The 21,884-nt window shown below is 39.2% G+C and overlaps 2 protein-coding genes across 4 annotated transcripts; one reads left to right on the forward strand and one right to left on the reverse strand.

Annotated features, from left to right (window-relative positions):
- Nucleotides 1-640: 640 nt before the first annotated feature.
- sms (spermine synthase) lies at nucleotides 641-6,646 on the forward strand. Its single transcript, XM_027273808.1, has 11 exons — nucleotides 641-799; nucleotides 1,630-1,750; nucleotides 2,675-2,762; nucleotides 3,051-3,115; nucleotides 3,222-3,397; nucleotides 3,515-3,669; nucleotides 3,762-3,851; nucleotides 4,395-4,509; nucleotides 4,610-4,689; nucleotides 4,887-5,002; nucleotides 5,425-6,646. Exons 1-11 carry the CDS (start codon nucleotides 754-756, stop codon nucleotides 5,453-5,455), a joined length of 1,083 nt encoding a protein of 360 aa, XP_027129609.1. The 5' UTR covers nucleotides 641-753; the 3' UTR covers nucleotides 5,456-6,646.
- Nucleotides 5,806-20,843, reverse strand: LOC104924593 (adhesion G-protein coupled receptor G2). Of its 3 annotated transcripts, none has more exons than XM_019253211.2 (30): nucleotides 20,647-20,843; nucleotides 19,569-19,642; nucleotides 18,979-19,047; nucleotides 17,075-17,145; nucleotides 16,449-16,957; nucleotides 15,848-15,881; nucleotides 15,727-15,764; nucleotides 15,514-15,644; nucleotides 15,349-15,424; nucleotides 15,137-15,195; nucleotides 14,790-14,834; nucleotides 14,624-14,691; nucleotides 14,484-14,521; nucleotides 14,344-14,383; nucleotides 13,894-13,928; nucleotides 13,661-13,791; nucleotides 13,419-13,539; nucleotides 13,047-13,306; nucleotides 12,762-12,963; nucleotides 12,514-12,670; nucleotides 10,374-10,538; nucleotides 10,111-10,233; nucleotides 9,975-10,020; nucleotides 9,787-9,890; nucleotides 9,556-9,680; nucleotides 8,989-9,360; nucleotides 8,598-8,881; nucleotides 8,212-8,313; nucleotides 7,921-8,073; nucleotides 5,806-7,551 (listed from the first exon to the last, which is right to left on the reverse strand). In XM_019253211.2, the coding sequence occupies exons 1-30, from the start codon at nucleotides 20,754-20,756 to the stop codon at nucleotides 7,448-7,450; spliced, it is 3,846 nt and encodes a 1,281-aa protein (XP_019108756.2). In that variant the 5' UTR covers nucleotides 20,757-20,843; the 3' UTR covers nucleotides 5,806-7,447. The 3 variants fall into 3 exon arrangements, with proteins under 3 accessions (XP_019108756.2, XP_010736290.3, XP_019108755.2); XM_010737988.3 differs by having other exon boundaries at nucleotides 13,661-13,785; nucleotides 17,075-17,148; XM_019253210.2 differs by having other exon boundaries at nucleotides 17,075-17,148.
- Nucleotides 20,844-21,884: the final 1,041 nt, after the last annotated feature.

Here is a 21,884-nt window from a genome sequence, read left to right on the forward strand (position 1 = left end):
TAGAAACATTAAATATTCATTCTGCAAAGAGAGTCTCTCCCCTCTCAGACCTTGTAAGAGGCATTTTGTGTGTGTGTGTGTGTGTGTGTGTGTGTGTGTGTGTGAGATTAACCGACTGCTTAGTTGAAGCGTGTGTGTGAGTGTATTAGAGGCAATTTTGCTGTAATATACCCACAATCAGTTGTAATCAATATCACAATAATCACAATCATTTATCACATAAATAATCAGATTACAACTAATAAACTGAGCTTACAATAGTTTGAGCTGTATGATGATGTAAGTAAATGTCTTTTAAATATATAAGGCGTCCTCACAATCAGCCTAGCTGTCATACAATTCCACTTGGATCCAACTTCCTGGTTCAAATCATTTCTAAAACCTATACCAAAGAAATACAAACTAAATACAAAATTCTTAAGATTTAATTTAAAAAAAAACCATAAATGATAAGTTTGACTAGGCTAAGATGAAAATGATAAGGAGATATAAATAGCCTAGAGTTTTTTCTACTCGTCTCTGACTTTGTGTATAAGGGCACAGACGAGGAGGGGAGATTTCTCTCTCGTCTCGTGTTTGACTCTCTGCTCTGTCACCGCATCCTCCATTGGAAACGCAAACCACGCCTGGTTCGGTGAGTGTAGTAGGTAGTGGTAGCAGCAGCAGCAGCGGTAGCAGGGCCCTCCCTCTGTCTCTGCAGATAAATACTCGCAGCCTGCCTATTCCAGGCATGGATGACGGTTGCACTCAGACATGGCACTGCGACATTATACTCTCGACCTCAGCCTCTCTGCGGCAGGTAAGACTGGCGCTGTAGGCGGCGCAGTAGACTCGGTGCATTCAGGTAAACAGCCGCTGCATCAGCGCTGCATGCTAGCTAGCTGGCTAGCCTGCTAATATGAACCTGCTTTTCTGTCACTGCCCTTCAAAGCAGTAACGCGATATTGATTTGGATAAAACAAGTCTCACATCGGCACACGCGTGTATATTTGGGGTAGTCGGTGTTCTGAGCTCGGAGTTAATTAAAAAAAAAATAATTTGAATGTTATTTGCATGGACGTGTGTTGTTAGACGGTACACTTTTTTTGAACTTGTCGTCTATTCTGTCCCATTGAATCAAGAATGTTCAAGCCAGCGCTGTCACACAGGAAGTGGCGCAATTTCGGCCATGTTTGTAGTTTTTTAGTTTTTTTTTTTGGGTATAATAGGCAGTGTAGGAAGCATTCAGATATACTCTCATTGAGATAATCATGTAAAAGCAGCAATATCACACTGTGGAAATAATAAAATAATAAAAGTTCTGCATTCACATAGCTGGTAAGTATTATTAATATCAGAAGTAACTTTATGTGGTATTATGGCAGTATCAGTGTGGTAGTATTAACTGCTTCAATCATCTTTTCTATGTAAAATATTAATTTGCAAAGGGAATAGTAACTAAAGTTGTCAATAAATAAACAATAATAACATTTTTCATTGCATATACGACCGGTTGGGTTTATTTCAGGCTTGCGACAGCATTTTACATCGTGTTATTACTTTTATATGAGTACAATATAAGGTCTAAAACTCCTTTCACCAAAATAATATTTATTATTAATAATTGTTCCACCTCCTGTCTTTTTTCAGTCGACTCTGCTGCGATAGTTCCCGGTCTGCTGTCCGTATTTGATGAGCAGGAAATGACAGTGACTGTCCATGACACATCTGGGCATGGATACCTGGCTACTCTAGTGGGCAAGAATGGCCGGTAAGAGTGACATTTTTGTACATGCCACATTATTTATCTGACAGATTTGTTTGTTCTGTGGTACAGATGCAGGAGCTTCCAGAAACATCTCCAAGCCGTTTAGTTTATTACATAACATTACAAAACAAAAGTTTTAAGTTTTGCATGAACATGCATATTAGATTTTAATACGACCATATGGAACCTAGACAGAGGTGGTTTTAGTCAGCTTATCCTCTTATATAATTAAGTTATACATTGCAGTAATTGAGTAAATTGACTAATTACCACATATATAACACTAAACTGAATAAATGTGACATATATAAACGCAAAGATTTTTAAGCTTGTAGTGCTCTTGTCAACCACTCACCGCACAGCTGATGTTTCCAATAACTCCACAGCGTTGTAGTCCACTCACAACGGGTTTTTATCTCACAAAGTATCCTGCTTCGGTCATGATGAGTACGCTGTGCTGTCATGCTGATTTGAGCTGATTCGTTCTAAATGTCTACCTCGCCAGTCAGATTGCTTGATCGGAACTATTTGTTGTACAACAGCGAGTGATAGAAATTGTTAACAGCACACATTATTTACGTTGAGTACATGCACAAGAATCTCAGTTATGATCAAGCTTTTGACTATTTGCTATCTGAGCTGAACAAGTTAGACACGTCATACAGCTCACTGAAGGTGTCCTGCCTGAAGAACGAATGACTTCCGATGGGGACCGGTTATCATAATCATGGTAATAATAACATAAAACAAGAAACAAAAGAGAAACAAGAAATCAATGTTCTTTAGCCCTATTTGGGTTAAGTTAATTACAAGTTAAGTATATACTTCTACAGCTTCCTTTCAAGGAAACAGGATGGTATGAGTTTTAGAAAATTGAAATGTTGTGCTGACTTTATTGCTTTGCACCCATTCTTTTGTTCCCCTCAGGCTTGCTATCCTGCGCGTGCACTCCCATGGGTTGGTCACCATTGATCTACAGTGTTATGAAGACGATAACCTTGCACAGATAGACAATGTAGGTGACTTAAAACTACTTTATCCATTACCTGATCCCACAGTACAACATGTCATGGGATAAAACTTATTTTTTAATCACTCATAACATTTAGTTTTACACTTTCTAGCTATACAAACTGTAAACTACCTCGTACAGTATTTCCTGGAGATACAAAATATCTGTGCCAAAAATACTGAAGGCAGCATTGTTATATATGTTTTGGTATAAAGAGTATCCTACTAGCTGCTAAAAATTGTTGTGTACTTAAGCTTTAATGGCATTTCAGACTCAGTCTTTTCTCCACAGCTTTTAAATGCACTGGAAAAGAAGCTAAAGGTTCTCTTAAATGGCAATATTACGAGGATTAAAAGGTACGTATCCGGAGGTCCATGTTGATGAAGAGTGACCGTCATATTTCATGCAGCCTGCATGTTGCAGTAATATTGATTAACTGTGTCGTTCACCATTCATCCCAAGGCTCCCAGCCCTCGTACGAGGAGCCAAAGTTGATCGATACTGGCCCACAACTGACGGCAGAATGTCCGAGTACGACATTGACCGGGTGGTGTATGAAGAAGATTCTGCATACCAAAACATAAAAATATTACACTCACGGCAGTATGGAAATATCCTAGTACTTAATGGAGACATTAGTAAGTGTGCAGTTAACAAGCTTGTTAATCTCACAACGTAATGTAATGTAATGTACCAGATGAAACTGTTTCTGTTATTTAAAATCGATCAACTGTTGTGATGTGTTTACCCTGCAGACCTGGCAGAGAGTGATTTGGCCTACACCCAAGCTATCATGGGTAGTGGAAAAGAGAATTATGCTGGAAAAGAAGTGCTGATATTAGGAGGAGGCGATGGAGGCATCCTAGCTGAGTTGGTCAAACAAAAACCAAAGATGATCACCATGTTGGAGATATCCTTTATGAGTTATGTCCTTTTTTTCTCTGTTTTACTAATGCCGTTAATTTTACATCTGCGCCTGACTGACCTTAACAGAGCGTGTACATTGATCAGAAGGTGATTGATGGATGCAAAACACACATGAGAGGAACTTGTGGCAATATCCTTGACAACCTGAAGGGAGACTGTTACCAAGTGAGTGCTTAAATAAATGTTCATATGTTAGTGCCAGAAAATGTTTTAACGTTGGTGATCCTGATTTTAAAAAAAACATTTCAGTTTCATGAAGTTGTTCATCAGCTGTTATGATAAAAGTGCCCTGCGAGCTTTTATGTAAAACACGTTTAAATTCAGAGTTTTCTATCAAAAGGTATCTTCAAGTTCAAACAAACATGTGGAACCTTCCTCATTAAACATTTGCATAGATGTTTTTTAAGGTATCATTGTTTACTAGCCTGCGGTAAGGCTGTATTCTGCATTGTTGCGGTATCCACTTGGATTGTGCTCTGTTTCAGCAGTATTTCAGGATGACTGTCGAGCAGTTTAGACTGGTCAGCTTGGACGCTGGAAATCATGGGTTACAGAGCACAGTGCTGCCACTGTCGTGTTTTGTCTGAAAGGGCCATTACACATGTTTCCAGTTCAGTATAAGTGTGCATCTTGAATACACTTGTTCTGTTCCAAATGACACCTAAAGAAGACAGTTTAGTGGTTTGGTTTCTCTTTGTCTCAATACAGATACTAGTCGAGGACTGTGTTCCTGTGCTAAAGAAGTACGTCCAGGAAGGAAGGACGTTTGATTATGTAATTAATGACCTCACTGCAGTCCCAATATCTACGGAGCCAGAAGAAGGTGTCTGTATTTTTTTATATAATATTCTATATTTCATATAAATGCTGTACAGAGATGCCGTCCTTCAGCGTGTGTCTAAACTTGTGTAACTTGTTTGTAGACTCCACATGGGAGTTCCTACGTCTCATCTTAGATCTGTCAATGAAAGTCCTGCATCCCTCCGGGAAATATTTCACACAGGTTAGTCTTTTCCTTTTAGTGTGTGTGTATGTATATATGTATGTATATATGTATGTGTGTGTGTGTGTGTGTGTGTGTCTATATGTGTAATATGTGTATATATATATATATATATACTTGTAATGTTCCATTAATTGTTGAGAAAACATATAACTACATGTAGTATGTATATCACATGTATATGTGTGACTCTTCAGGGTAACAGCGTAAATCTAACAGAGGCACTGAGTCTGTATGAGGAACAGCTGGGAAAGCTCTCGTGTTGCGTGGACTTTTCCAAAGAGGTGGTGTGTGTCCCCTCCTACATGGAGCTGTATCCTTTTTTCAGAGGTTATGCTAATGTTGTAATGCAGGTAGAGTTTGCATGTTCTCCCCATGTTTCATTGTGTTACCTGTGGGTATTAATTGGTGACTATACACACTAACTGTAAATTGCCCATAGGTGTGCATGTGAGTGTGAAAGGTTGTTTGTCTCCCTGATGAGGATAACTGTTTTTAGTCCTTTTTACTACTCACCAATTGCTATGATCTGTTGGCCTTTGTACAACCTTTTCCCCCCCTAACATATTTTGTTACAGGGATGTTACCACATCCTCATTTCAGAATACCCTTTGGTGAGCGCAGTGGTATTGAAAAATGAAACCCATCTCCTGATAAAACTGTTTGATTCCAACACAAGCCGACGTCGTGTTTATATGCCGTCATATTGTGTACAATCCTTAACTTCTCTATCAGGTGGGTTTTCTACACCGTATGGAAGAAATGAAGACTTCCAGTTTTCTCTGCTTGAATCCCCAGCGGCTCGAATGTTGCTCTTCCCATTTCTGTGTTTCTGCTGTAGGCTTAAAGTTGTGTTCAGACTGGACATGACACATACACAAAGTATGTGTAAATGCATGTTGTGGTGGCCTTACAAGAAAACAAAACAAGGCAAAATGAGTGGATCTGTAAATCCAAAGTCATACTTTCACAGACACAGCCTATAATAACATGATCTACAGCTGACATCTGTGCTATAATTGGCTGTGTTTGGTTGACAAGCATGCACTTGAAAACACTCCAGTGTTCAGTCAAGTTAGTGTGAATAAATCAAGATGTGAATTCACGTTGTGTTCATTCTGAACATAAATTAAGGTGCAACACGTTTATTACCCCCTCCTCTATTACCTCCATTCTACCCTCCTCCTCATCCTCCTCTTCTTTCTTCCCATTCTTCCTGTGTCCTCAGTTGTGTTTTGTTGGTTTTACTTGATTTTGAATGTCCATTTGCATGTTGGATGTTGAAACAGTGAGTTGATACACTGATAATGTGGTGTAGCTCCTTACAACAGGTGTGTGTTCTCTTGGTTTCTTGCAGTCTTTTCTTTCAGTTATGTGCTCATATTGTGTGATAGGGCAATCTATTGGCGCTTTTAAGCACTGTTTATGTTACTGCCTCTCAAATGTGATTGATTCCTTCAGGTAGTATCGAGACAATGTGATCATGTCCTATCATGTCCAGTAAGTTTGAGTCCAAATGTGTTTTTAAAAGGGAAATGATTCCACCACTTTAATGCCACCTCTGTGCTCGTGCTGTTTATATGTCATGTTTTATTAGCACCTTTTTGGTTCCTCCTGATATATTTTAAGTTTTTTAAGACTGTAATAGGTGCATGTAAAGGACAATGAATGTAGCTTGCATATATAGTACACAGCACGTCTACACGTGATCCACCCTGTGGGACTGAGTTACATTTATTTATTCGATATTATTTCACCAAATGCTGTTCTGTTCTACTTGAGATAATGTTTGTGACCATCTGCAATTAAAGTGTTTTTTGGGGGAAATGTTTTTATCTTCTTTCCGAAAGAAACTGAAAGACAGATAATTGACAAGTACCTTAAGGCAAAGATGAAAAGAACAGAGAGGTCTTGAATTAAAGAACTACTGAGCAGTTCAAATTGCTTGATGGTGTTTGAAGAATGAATGTACAGCATTCCATCTGGACTCGAGTCATTGCAAGTCTTTCCAGATCACATCTTTACCTTACACCTTACACAACACATCTAAACCTATGTAATTACTGTCAACCTCATCTGAGAACAATGGTAACACTGTAACATTTGCATATGCCAAGTTTGTTGCTCTGATAAGTTATGCTGCATGTTTTCAGTGGAAAATCTGAGCACTTAATAAAAACAAGATGCTATCAGCCCTTACTTACTTTTTATTTTATAGTACAGTATTTCACTTGACATATAGCTGTAGTAATTTTTAACACATGGTCATTGAGAACTCTTTTCTATTTGTAGCCCATTTGTTGGCCTAATATAGGCAATACTAGGCAAACATTAAAACATTTCGACACTGTGCTCTGACACTTTAATGTAATTTCAAAAATCTAGATCTAAGATTTATCTGCAGCAGATGGGAAATTAAAGATGTTGAGTTAAAACTATTCTGTGAAGTTGCCCGATATTATTGAATCCAACATGTTAGACTGGACCAGTACCAGTCTGCTGGGTCAACATCAGAGTATGCAACATACCACAGGTAACTCCTAACCCTAAAGAGCATTTATGTAAAAAAGTGTAATTATTATTTTTTTTAATCAAGTGGCATGTATAATAAAGGCCTCCCTTTGCCCCATTACAAGTCATAAAATACATGTGATATGCAGACGGACGGAATAAAAGTTACTCTTATTTACATAATATACGTAGTATACAAGTATTTCAAAATAAGAGCTTTTAAATGGCCTGTTATGTCCTGTTTGGATCAAGTGGCTTGTTGGTTTCTGTTCTGGCTGTTGATCTCGTTCAGGATCACATCTGTACTGTGGTCTTCATCAGCTGTGATGGCTCTGTCCTCAAATGGGCTACCTGTAACGCAGAACTACAGTATTATTTCTAATGTATAAAATGTGCGGGAAAAATATTTTTGTAACTAGATTGTTAAAGTAACCCCAAATTTAGTGTAGTATATCAAATATTATATTTGTATATTAAATCTAATGAAAAAACGAGTGGCCACTGTCAACACGAACTTTATGACAGTGTATCTCATTGTAATGATGCATATGTGATGGAATAACTAATTAATATTAAGCAATCATAAGGAATGTATTCCAGTCCACTGACTGACTTGCAGTTGGGCTTATGTTAAGTGTCTGAATCAGTAGACTAACCATCAACTTTCCTATGAGTTATGAGGGTGACTGTGACTACCAATGGCAGACTGTCTTCACTCACCAATGCCGTTAATCTGCTCTGAAGAGCCACTGACGAGGAAAGATGAGGAACTTGATGAGTTGTTGGACTTGGAGGACTCTGAGGAATGAAGAGATGTTAGTCTGGTCACTGATGACTTCTTCACTGTCTTCTGTGTTGCAGTGCGACTCCATTCTGTGAAATGCACAAGATAAAGGCAGAATGATGTCAAATTAATCACCACCGTCATTTATCTAATGGTTGAATCTTTTATTTTGAATGAATAGATGTCCATATTCCAGTCAAACTGGTAATGACATATGGATCTCTAACCTGAGTTCTCTGCTAGTCTCATTCTTCCGCAGCACAGGTAGGTCCTCCACTGCTTCCTCACATTTTCCTTCACCGCGCAGTGGAACACAAATATGAAGAATCCTACAAAACGTCATTTTTCAATTACAAGCATTTCACAGTGGGAGTCCAGAGTCAACAGTTGGAACACATCAGTGAACACGTGAAAGCCTATGGAGCAAGACTTTAACTTGAAAGTCACTAAAACACAATTCATACACTTTTTCTCTGAATTACTGTATCATAATTTTGGATAAATAACACTAGCACTGGGTCAAAACAAGCCTTCTTCTGAGTAAAGTTAACCCAGTATTGTATCATGCAGTGAATTGGACCTACTTTTCCCAGACCCAAATAACTGATCTCACCTTGCAAGGAGTTAAAGATGGCAAAGAGGTACATGAACGCCAGGTTAACAGGCCCCCAGGCAAAAAAGGCAAAGCCCCAAGTGAGGCCCAAAAGGATGGTTATCCCTGCCACACTGCGCGCATCCTGCAGTGTGCTGCGGTGAAGCGCATTGTGAGGGTTCTGCCTCTTTATCCGACACAGTTGCACCAACACCACAGTGAACATGACGATGTTGAACAGAAAAATGACACAGAAGTAGGCCACCACAGCCACGTAGAAGGCAATGTCATTTTTCAGCCAGCAGCTGTGGGACAGGACAAGAATTAGAGGGGATTAAAGTGTTTGTGGAATATTTCTGGATTGTGTAGAATAATGTGAATGTAAGTAGAGCTAAAATGTCTGAAAACTCACAAGTCATCACTGGTGCCATCAGGAAACTTTCCATAGGAGACAAGACCGTAGTTATTCTTATCAATGGCTATGACAATAATGACCACAATCATCGGGACACCCCAGCCGACCAGTGAGAATTTCACCATGTAGTGTGATATGTAGGTATTGAAGACTTTCACGAGTGCCAGGTACATGTGGACGGCCTCAAGTCCCATCCAGGTGAAGGAAACCAGCAGGAAGTAGTGAAGAAACCAAGCAGTGGAGATACAGAGGCCCAAGGCATCCGGGTAGAGTGCCAGCCATGCATCCACCAGGAAGACCAGGTTCAACAGGAGCAGAGCCAGGCACAGCTGGATTAGGATCTTGGATGGAATGTCCTTACGCAACTTCCTGTTTATGTGTTTAAATGGTTTAGACAACATCAACGGGCTATAAAAAGTGCATACATTTGTAAACTCTCATCATAACAAGGCCAGAAACCAAGGTATTATAACACGGTGACTCCTAGTGGTAGATGTAATAGATGCTACTTCTGTAGTTATTATTAGATGTTGAATGTGTGTAATATATCTCATTGTTTCTCACCCAAAGGCTAAGTAGGTGAGGAGAGTGATAGACAGGAAGATGGCAGAGACTCCGCAGCCGATATATGTGATAAAGGTAAGGATGGTGGCCTGGAGGCGACTGGTTAGAGGCTCTCTGGCAAGGTCCTGTAAGAAGAAGAAGAAAACAGAAAAAACAGAGTTACAAGCAGAAGTGAAATAATGTTTAGAATTAGAGATTGGAACTATATTTGGGATGCATAAATCTTTTTACCAGAAGGATGGCAAAACTGGTTAAATGGTTGCAGGCACAAATGGTCTCATTGTCTGTGCTGTTTCGGACAAAACACCCACGGGAATTCCAACCACCTGATCCGTCTGCCGGTGGAAAACACACATGAGCCGTATTTTCATTTTTGTTTATGTTCACTTCATTGTGTTAGATCTTGTTAGAACACTTACCGTTTAATGTAAAGTCCCAGAAAACACATTTAGCCACAAAGTTACCCTGTAGTTTGGGAAAAGGCAAAGTCATGTATCTGTTGAGAGTGACAGCTATGCTTTGCAGCTGCAGTTTGAATTTCAGAAACAGACTTACGGGAACGGGCTCTGTGTTCTTCAGATGGATTACAACATCATCCTGCAGTTCCGTGATTGACAGGTTGGCCACACTCGCTCCCAGGATCCCACTATTAAGTCTGCGTTCTCCCATTGATCTGTCCTGCATGGGCATTTACAGACATACATAAGAAAAGAATGTTAGCAAAGACAATATTTCTCAGAGTCTCAGAGTTCTGCTTCTCCTTAGCTAGTGATAATACATATCCTGCTTTAAATAGGATGTTTGTCGAATGTACAGACCTGAAACACTGTGCTTTTCTGGTAAAAGTTGAACTGGACTCTGGAGGCCAGCTGCTGTTCTTCAGAGGTGAGATCCTCTGTGAGAGTAGGGGGCAGCCTGATGGAGCCCTGAGGGGTGGTGGAGTCTGATCTCACACTCCTTCCGAGCCTGGGATTCCCACGGACCTGCAACACACACACACACACACCCCGCTAGATTATTATTACTTTTTTTCATCATAAAAGACTTGTAATACAACATTTTTATTTTGGGGTCTGTCAGTGGTCACTATATGCTGAATTGCAATAGCTCGACTCATTTGTTCTTCAAAAGGGTGTTACATGTACAAAAATGAGTGTAATCCTGGGATAAACGCATAAAGATGATATTTAAAAAAGTTACGTCATTGTGACGAAAGGCCAGACTTTCTGACCTGGTTCACATCACTGCATGTTTTCATGCAGAAGCAGCCCAAAAAAAAATCCACATTTGTAGGATATGACTAAATGTAGCAGACATCCAAATTATTTAGCAATACAGATAAAATTATTATAAAATAAATCATTATTAAATTATTATGTTGGCATCCACGGCACTGCATTGAAGTTGTTTATGTCATACTTATCCAGTAGAACCTTCTCTGTTATGGTTGGTGACCTGTCCACTTCCATTGCCCCTCTCTCCTGTGGAGTTCCACAAGGATCTATTCTTGGCCCTATGCTCTTCTCATTGTACATGTTACCACTTGGGTCAATTATAGCCAGGCACAACCTTTCATTTCACTGTTATGCTGACGATTTACAAATCTATCTGCCAGTGAAGCCAAATAGTAATGGACAATGTTCTTTGTTTGATTGTATTACTGATATTAAACAGTGGTTGGCCCAAATTTTTCTTCATTTAAATGACGTCAAAACTGAATGTACTGTGTTTGGGGATACTGTGACGGTTGGCTTTGGCACCCTGTCTATTAGCTGAGTTCAACCGTCAGAAACAAATCAACAACGTTTTCAGGACTAGTTTCTTCCAGTTGCGTCTCCTGGCCAAAGTTAAAATGTTTTTAAGCCGTCACAACCTTGAGAAAGCCATCCATGCCTTAATAAGCTCAAGGTTAGACTACTGCAATGCACTTTATGTCGATATCTCCCAGTCTTTCCTCAGTCAACTTCAACTTGTGCAAAACGCTGTTGCCCGTCTTTTAACCAACACCAACAGACGTGTGCATATCACTCCTGTTCTTAACTCCCTTCATTGGCTTCCTGTCCTTTATAGAATTGATTTTAAACTTTTAATGTTTGTTTTTAAAGCTCTTAACGGCCTGCCCCTTCGTATTTATCTGAGCTTTTAACTGTCCGCAATCCTGATAGAGCTCTGAGGTCTACAAATCAACTTTTGCTGGAAGTGTCAAAATATAAACACTGGGGTAACCGAGCATTTTCCGTTGCCGCCCCCAGGCTCTGGAATAAGCTCCCCGTCAAGATGCGTCTTGTTTCCGACCTGGGGCTCTTTAAATCCAGGCTAAAAACCCACCTATTCAGGATGGCTTTTAATACCCAGTAGTATGATGACACTTTTATCTATCTTGATTTTGTTGTATTTTATTGTTTTTACTGTTCCTTTATTGTTTTTAATTTATTTGTTTTACTTATTGTTCTCGTTATTTATTACCTGCTGTAAAGCACTTTGGTACACTGAAAGGACTGTTGTAAAGGGCTGTATAAATAAAGTACATTTACATTTACATAAATGTAATTCACTGTTAACAGTGATTTTTCTGTATAAATGCACATGTAGAAGTTATATGGAATTATTTGTGCTCATTAGGAGGTGCAGCAATTTGACTTGTCATAGCAGGCAAAAGATGGAACACTGACACACCTAGATCCAAAGCAGCTATTAATCATCGCTCATGTCATTAACTACACATGTTGTTTCATGCCGTGGCAGGATAATATATGCGGAGGAAAACATCTGTTTGCTGGAAGTTTAGCTGAACCTAGATGTCAGACACTGAAACTGAAAAATTCAGACGGTTCTCTCTTTGGGGGTGAACCAAAATGAAGTCACTAGTACAATCATTAACAATGTGTTATAAATGTTGTGATGTATTAACAATATAAATACTTCATACAGATATAATACACTATCCATGTCACATACCTGCACATTATTGGGGTCTGAGATGGAAAAAAATGTTTCCTGAAAGTTAGTGCCATCTGCTGGTTTAACAGACAGAGCCACAGCTGGAGACAAGAGGGTCTCAGGCTTTTGCTCAAGGACAAGCTTCAACGCCACTGTATCAACAATCCCTATAATCCTGATGAAAAATGAAATGAATAGGTCATGAAAATAATAACAGCAATAATATAAAGATAAGACGAAGAATGGCAAATAAATTCATCTTTTACCTATCGGAGGAGTCGGACAGCGTCTCAGGAGAAGCATCCAGCAGATTGCTGACAATGTGGACAGAAATGTTTCCCAGCTCCAGGCTGACGGTCGGGCCTGACAAAAGACTTTCCAGCAGAGACACCAGCTGATCCACCTGGCTGGAGTTCAGTTTGGACATGTCCCTTGTCATCTCAAGCAATGCGTTGGCTTGGCTCTCAGCTATAGTCGACATGTAAAACAGATGCTATGATGACGTACATGTTGCCCACAGAGTTATACACAGAGCTGAGATGATAACAAACCTGATTGTGTAGGAGTTGGGCTCTCTGTAACAGACTCATTTGTGGTGGTTGCAGTTGTTTTGAGTGTTGCTGTCACTGTGACGTTACCAGCAGTGGTTATGGCATTCGGGGCTTCAGTTGTCGTGTTCAGAGGGGAAAATGTTACATTTACAAACGAGGTGGTGTTGTTTGGTTGTGTGGTTGTCACATTTGGGCTGGGTGGGGTTGTTGCCTGAACACACTGCTCTTCTAGCAATGCAACCACATTTTTTCCATTTTGACTATAAAGAAAGGGACAAATTAAGATATTAGGTGAAATAATCAAAATCTACTATCTGGTTGACTAACTTTGTGATTTTTGATAAATTAGAGTGGTAAGAAGACAATACAAACCAAGTAATCAAGTCAGACTCTTCTATTGCCGTACAAAACATAGCAGGCGTTAGGTTAAATTTCATCAAAGTGAACTGGGATTGTAGTGGATTGTCGCTGACGAGTGAATTTCCACAAATTGCTGTGTTGTATATGAGACAAAACACAAATTAGAAGTTTTACAGGACACACCTGCAGTTATTTTCTTGACTGTATCGATGTTGAATTGACTTGACTTGTGTCCCTCTAGTTAATGTACATACCTGCTCGGGTCACTGATCCGAAAGTGATTTGTTTGTCAGACTGAAACACAGTCTCCACGGCCTTCTGCACATCACAGATATTAACCTTACTGGCAAAGCCTAAAATCACACTGCAGCTTTGAGGACTAGAGCTAAAAAAAAATCAGAAGAGGAGAACTTTTAGTCCTAGTTCAAACATATCACATGTATCATTAGAATTTTTTCTTCAAGGCTACTTATACGATTAGACTCACTCTTCCGCAGTGCTTCCACAGGTCACTTTGGCACCCTGAGTAAAGATTTCCATTTTTAATCAAACTATCTCATGTATTACTAGTAACATGTAAAACAAGAGTAATGGTTTATGTGTTTTGTATGCTGTGTGTGCAAAATGTACGTCTGTGCCTTGAAAAATTACAAAATGTTAGAATTTGCTGTTTGGACATGTTGGTGAAGCTGGGCAAATGTGAAATTAACAAACTTTGCAGGTATTTGCCTTGTTTACATCACAGTGGAAATGGTACAGTGACAAAATATTCCTGATTTCCCTTACTGAATATGTTGTCTTCAGTGCCAAAAACCTTACATTACATGATATTTGAACTAAACAATCGCTACATATCTGGATCTCTTACTGAAAATGTTATTTAATCAGTTAAGTCAGAATGAAAGATAATGTAACATAAAAAAGGTCACATGATTACCTTGTATTCCGATGCAACAGTGGCCAATGAACATGAATCACTGCAAAGAAACAAAGAAAGATGATGTGATTCATTTTGATGATAGGGTATGTATGGAACGTGAGTCTATTTGGATTTGCTTGTAAAATGGTCACACTTACCTGCTCGAAGAACATTTTAATTCTTTTATCTTAGAAATCTGTAACGATTGAAGACATTATAATTTATGCTAAACTAACTGATACAAAATGGATATATACCTATACATGTATGCATGGTCTATGTGTGCATGCAAACTTACCAGGGACAAGACATCTGAAACGCTCATTGTCGGATGGTTTATTGTCAATTGTAAAGTGTAGTATGTATCTAAAAATAAAAAAATGAAGCCAATAATATTAACTTAGCCTTCAAACTACATCTATTTAAATATTCTGGTGGTTATCTTGAAGTGATAAAATACTCACTGCTTCCACTGCAGTAATCAGAGCAGCTGCAGTTGTTCGGCTTGTCTGAAACAAAGTCAAAACATGTAGGTTAACTGTATGGTGGAGGTAAGGGGAGCCCATCACATGCGCAGCTCTTAACAGAGGAGAAGGAAGGAAGATGGCTCCTTCTCCTAACACCAGTCTGATATGATGATGTTTTTGGCACTTCCTGTGCTGGCCTCACTTCACAGCCACGCAGGTTACTGCTCGCCAGTTGCCGTTAATGGAAGTAAAATGTGGCCATTTCCACCACTGACTGTAAGCAATGTGTAGAATTTGTAATGTTGTGTACTTTGAAGATGTTCAAGGAAATGTTCAGAGCTCACCTGTGGTACAGTTAGTTGAGTTACTTTGTCGAGGCACATATGCAGAACCAGAATCTTCACTGTTAAAAAATAGCCACATTAAATTAAAGAAATTGTGTGCAGCACAGGACAATATGTATTTCATAAACAGACTGTTTTTGACATGAATTTAATAAATATGTTGGGAGGGTAAAAAGGGGGAAAACAAACATTGTAAATACCAGACTTCTTACCATGATGCACCGACTTGACCAGTGTAAATGCAGCTTTCTTCCTCTTGAGTGCTATTGCACTCACTTTGTAGCTTATCTGTTCAATGACACAGAGGGCTAATTGAATTATAGGGAACTGATTAGTTACTGTATGTAATTATGTATTTTATAGTATGCAGCACTCACTCGCTCTATCTGCTTTTTTTCCCACCACCTGGATGTCAGAGGAAGTTTTACTGGCCGCACAGAGTGTGCGGAGGATACAACACGGAGGTACACTCTGCTTCAGTTGCAGTGTCACGATACAGTTGGTGTTTCTGAAGTAAGAGGTCGGTGTTAACAAAATTTATTCTTTACACACGTTTCAGTTCTTTTAAAATACTTTCTTATGCCACTTACCTTTTTACGGTCTTCATTTTGCAGCTCACTTCGATTCCCTTTCAAAACACATCAATTTTGATTTACACAATCCTGCTATTCACACAGTGTAACCAACAGATACATTTAAATGCTAACTTACTTGATATAAGCCAGTTGTGTCATTACTGATCCCACTGTAATATGAAATGACACAAGACTGATGAGAAGAGAAGGCAATGATTGATTTTAAGCAAGTTTATAACTTCTGAAAGAGTTCATTTTTCCTCTTAGAGATGAAACCATCTGATGTCCATCGGCTGCTCTGCCTCAACTCTTTATGATTTCTCACTTTCCTGATGGACAGTAAAGTAAACTGCTGCCAACTGTAGCTGCTGTTAACTCAGTTAGCTGTGATGCCTGGACTGTGAGCTGTGACCTTACATAATGTGGCTTTAAATCCTTAATACAACAAATTACAAGGTAAAAGTTTCCTGTATGGACTTTTGGGAACCTGTTGCCAATAAATTTAAGGTTTACTTTCATTTGGAGCACAATTACACCAAGAGTTTACATCAAAAGATGCTACATTAAAATTCATACTAATTATTTTCTCCTCCTCTCTTTTTTTAATAAAACCATTCATAACATCAACAAAAAACACTCTCTGGTAAGTATTCTATGAGGCTACAGAAAAAATGCTTAAACCTTCAGCTACCCATGAAATCATTTATTCCTCGAAATGATAAGAAATGCAGTGATACCTGATTTGTGTCTCACTATGAATTTCACGAGCTATGCGCAGCTTGATTGAATTGGGGTTTGGGTTGTTCGATGGTTTGACGGCTCCACCCCTGTTCGTTGTCGTTGTGCTGGAGTCTGAGGAAAAGGATGTTGGGCTGTGTGTCGTAGCCACTGCGGTAAATTGATTTGTTGCAGCTGTAGTTGTGTTGTTGCTTATTAAAGCAGTTGATGTTGCAGCCGTAGTTGTTTTGTTGCCTATCAAAGCTGTTGATGTTGCAGCTGTAGTTGTGTTGTTGCTTATTAAAGCAGTTGATGTTGCAGCTGTAGTTGTGTTGTTGCTTATTAAAACAGTTGATGTTGCAGCTGTAGTTGTGTTGTTGCTTATTAAAGCTGTTGATGTTGCAGCTGTAGTTGTGTTGTTGCTTTGTAATGTTGTTGCCGTCATGGATGTTGCCAATGTGCTTGAAGTTGTAGTTTGGAAGTTTGAAGACACACAGCTCTCTAGTTTGGTTTGAAAGACCCGAATAAGCTGAGAGAAAGAACAAGATATTATATTTGATCATATATATCACACACACACACTTATAAACATAATATATCTGGTATTTTATAAGGAAACTAGTCCATAACCAGTTTTCCTACATACCCAGGTCTCGATTTCTGATTCATGCGTCGGCTCTCCACTGACATCCACATTAACATCAATTAAGTAGTATACTGCTGTATGAAAGAACGAAAGAAGATTATTAAGGAGACAGATATGTTGTCAGTGTTGTTCTAAGACAGATAATATGTGAACCTATTAGGGTCTGGTGGAGTTCTCCTTTCATTTTTAAAGTGATCCTCATTTCCCAGCCGTGTGACCAGCAGGAGAAGTTATATATTCCTACTCTACAATTTCAGGGGAAAAAATTGCCATACTCCACTACCAGCTAGATTAAAGACACCTCTATTCACCTGTCAAGCTACTTATACCTGGCTTACCCTTCTGGCCCTGTTTGTCTCAGTTTTCTCAGGGACAGACAACATGTATAAAACGCATGATCGTTAAAGATAATGATGGCATTTCCATCCATCCATACATGATTTCATCCCATCATCCCTTTCTCTACCCTTCCTTTAACATGGCTCCCCTTTCTTTCATAACTAACACAACAGCTAAAGAGCCCCATGCGCGACTCAATGACCCAGAACAGGGTAATCAAGTTGGTGACTCGCCTTCTCCATTTCCAATTGGTATGACCCTCGCCCCAAACCTACCCACCCCCTCCCTTTCGCAAGACCCAACGGATGCATCTCCTCCACCATTCAGACATATTTAGCAGTGACTCATTGTATTCGTTTTTGTATTAAACTAGCCACCATTGTCTGTCTATCTCCCATTGTCATGTAACAATGTTAATTAAAGGCTTGCAAAGCCAGGAACCTGCTCTTACGAAACGCTTGCCACTCACTTCCAGCCTTCTCAGTTTTTGCATTCATATTCATATTCATCTTCCAGCTACCTATTCCCCACAGTCGAACTAAATGTACAATCCATATTCTTGCTCACTTTCCTTATTTTCCTGAGGCGCTCAAACTTTATCGGCATATGAACTGGCTCATCATCCAAGTTTATCTGACATTTCCATCCAATTTATAACTCTCTTACATTTATGCTCAGATGGAGAAAGACAGATTAGCAAACAGTTTTCTTGCCCATCTATATATTTTTTGCCTTAACACCTCAGCCCATATAAGCCACTGACCAAATACATCAGCTACAGGTATGCCAACAAGGTCACCGCAACACCCACTCCTCCCTCAGTAAAACAGGAATCATGGTTCCAGAAACATTGACACAAAGTCCTGTGTATCTCAGGCATGTGTTCATAATCCTATTCTAGCTATTCCTTTTGCATCGATGCAGCATCCACTGTAGCCAGACCAGGCATGTCTGAACAAACCATCCAGGTCCTCAGGATTTTGACCTTCCCTGGTAAAAGTTCACCAGTGTTGGACTCCATGTGAAGCAGAGGTGCAAATCTCCGTTACCACTGGAAGCAACGGTTTCATCCACCTCTTTGACCCAGAGGGCTATCCTGCGTCGGTAAGGGCTATGTTTTTTACTCTCTGTAGCATATCTTGCTACTGTAACAGCAGTAGTAGTTTTACTTGAATACGTTTTGAATGTGACGTGTAAGGAATAGTACTACTTCTTTTACCTAAAGGAACTGCAGGAAGACAAACAGGGAGAAACAGCCTAGTTGTTTTTTAAACACAAGATATAACCTGTTAATTAGTGAGTGTCCAAATGACTTCTTCTCCACTGCTCCTATATTCCACATTCCAGTGACAATCATTTATCTGTGTGACATATTTTGTCCGATTTCTGTCATCAGTGTTTATCTGTTACTGAATACTAGAATAGACAATGGAAGGTTTTGGTTGAACAGGCTTGTTTTCATTTTCAACTAGCGTCACATTATATCAGATGGGTGAGAACACCAGCAGCAGCAGCAATGCAGTGATGAAAAGAAAGGATGATACTGTCAGCTTTTGCAACTTTACCTGAAGTCTGTGCATTTGTTGTAGCAGAAAGAGTGGAAGGAGCAGCAGTAGTCTGAGAAGAAGCCTGACCTGATGGGGGGCAAAGAATAATTATTTTCAGTTTCCACAGAATTAATTCTATCCAGAGGAAATTCAAACTTCAACTGAACTTAATAATATATAATAATATAATAATAATAATAATATATCACAACAGTGTAGATAAGATGCAACCTATGCAATCATTTTGAATCTTTCATCCTTAAAAATGGAGAGAGAGGTATTTGTTGTAGTTTTAGTTCTACAAAGAAGCTACAACACTACAGAGTTTTGTCTGATTACAGCAGTAAAAAACCTACTGAAGATATTTTTTTCATCCAGACAGCAACAACAGACAGCTATTAGGCTAAAATAATGGGCTACTGTGTAAATTAGGAGGGAAAAATTACACATTGGAGTGTGTGCACATGTTACATGGTGAATGCAGACTGACTAGCATGTCAGAAATACCAGACGGTTTATAAATAGAAGTGCAGAGTTGTTGGTCCAGATTAGGTGATAGAAACTGTTGCTCTATTCTAAGGCGTCATTGCTGACGTCAGATGCCATACCTGCCAATAGGACGACCAGGAGCTGTATGTGCAACCAACGTAAATGTTTGACACAGGAGGCTGGCTTCCTCATTCTGTAATGTAACAAAAACAATCATGGTTATTAATAAGTCGATTTAATCTCCATTGCAGTGACACCTCTGATACTGTTGAACAACAGTCCAAAATGGTGAAAGAGTGAGTCATATGCAAACATTTTCCTTTCACACCCATGCTAATGAATGGTTGCATTAGCCTTTACTGTACTGTACTGTGTCTGAAAGGTTTTATCTTTGCTTCTGATCATTCAGTAAACAACTGAATGCATTCATGTTCAGACACACCTTTGTGTGAATCTACAATAGTAGTACAATACAACAGAACAAACACATTCCTTTAAAAAAATCTTTCGGAAACAATTGCAAACAGTGTGGGCAAGTTTTTCCTCACTCGAACCGAGGGTCTAAGGACAGAGGGTGTCACTCCCTGTACAGATTGTAAAGCCCTCTGAGGCAAATGTACTTTGTGACTTTGGGCTATACAAATAAAATTTGATTTGATTTGATTTGATTAGTACATATAGTACTGGGTATAGGATTTTTGACACCTTGTCCAGAAGATAATGGTGAGATATGTTTGTGGTGACAGAGAAAGAGGGAGAATAGAGTGAATAAAAAAAAAAAAATACTGCTCAGGGAGTGAAAATTTTAGGCAGTGAGATGATCAAACGACAGCTGAGGTCAGTCCTGACAAGAACAAGAACAAGAAGATGTAGATAGATGAAGGATTTTCCAAAGCACAAATCTATGGATGATCCTTAGAAAGTTTCTGTTCAGCCCTTAAATACTGTATGATCTGCATATCAATATGTGCATCCTTATATTCTTAGACAGGTTATCATTTAATACTTGACGTTAGTAAGATTAAGTGGTATATTCACAAACAGAGCCACAAAATTACAGAAATATAAACATAAAATGACAAAAAAAAGAAAAGAAACAAAAACAACAAACAGGAACTAAGCCTAATAAGTAATTCTGAATAATGAACGTGTGATTCTAATTAGGCAAATTGAGACACACCATCACTCCAACTTTACCTGTCAAAGGGGACAAACATGTGCCGACACCATGATCCATCAGAGCCAACACACGAACGACGACAAGCTTTCATGACTTTGTCTTTTTCTTTCTCATTTTCATGGAACATAACTTCCTGTGGTTTAAATCCAAACTTGAAAAGCAAAGCTGAACTACACACACTAGACGTGCATTCTCTTCTCTTAACTAACACTGTTGTTATTGTTGCTGCTGTGGAAGTTTTCTAAGTGTGTGCTTTTCACACAGGATCAATAGGTGATACATGTGGCACGCCCCTGAAACGTCAACCTGGACAGGTGAACATTTCATACATTCACTTTAGCATGGGCAAGTCTCACTCAACTGCATAAGTCTCACCCTACTGAATAGGAAATTACTGTACTGTACTATCATTAAGAACAATTCCTTCCTCCACCAATTTCCCAGATGTTGTTTTGAAGGGAAGAGATTTATCTTTTTCTATTTTTGGCAGTAAAGCTGTGCCTCAGGGTGTGTCCTAACCCTGTGAGAATAGACATGACTGCGAACAAGTATTTCCAGGGTAACGCTACAGAGCTAAAAGAGTCCTGGCACTGAGGCATTAACTCTTACGTCAGAAGTCATACACCTGCAGCACACCAGTCCTGCTTTTCAGGGTTTTATGGGAGTGTATTGTCTGTCACGCACCTTGTTGTGGTTCTTTAACATTGCAAATACCATATTTAACGCGGTTGCACCCTGACGAGTTCACACACACTCACTCGGGAGTGTTTGTGGATGACTTAACACAGAGACAAAGGTTATATCACAGAGGCAGTACGAACAGAAAGTGAGTACACTGTCATAGAAAATATTCTAGGTCAGTGGTTGAACTGTCATTAAAGAATTGTCCAAAAACCAAGACTAACTATGCTGACAGAGGACATAAACAAGTGTTGTTATTTATATATTATAACAGCTTTTTGATAAGAACTCATGATTTGATGAACATAAAACTTGAATCAGTATAAAAAGCTGCAAAAAAAAAACAGAAGACCAAAAGGTGTAATTCTGTATCTGGACACCAGAGGGTTGCACAGTGCTCAAGATAATTATAGGGTTGAGAGACACAGTGGTGACGGACACATTTCTTTCAAGATCAGCTACACTGATCCACTTCTCATGTGTGAGAATCTATCCGTTGAATGTCTGCTGATCACTGGGCATGATGTTTTAGTCACATACAGCAGCATGTGCAGCTTTACCCAAGGAGATCACT

The sequence above is a fragment of the Larimichthys crocea genome, chromosome XXII, assembly GCF_000972845.2.
Source record: "Larimichthys crocea isolate SSNF chromosome XXII, L_crocea_2.0, whole genome shotgun sequence".
NCBI classification, from domain to species: domain Eukaryota; kingdom Metazoa; phylum Chordata; class Actinopteri; family Sciaenidae; genus Larimichthys; species Larimichthys crocea.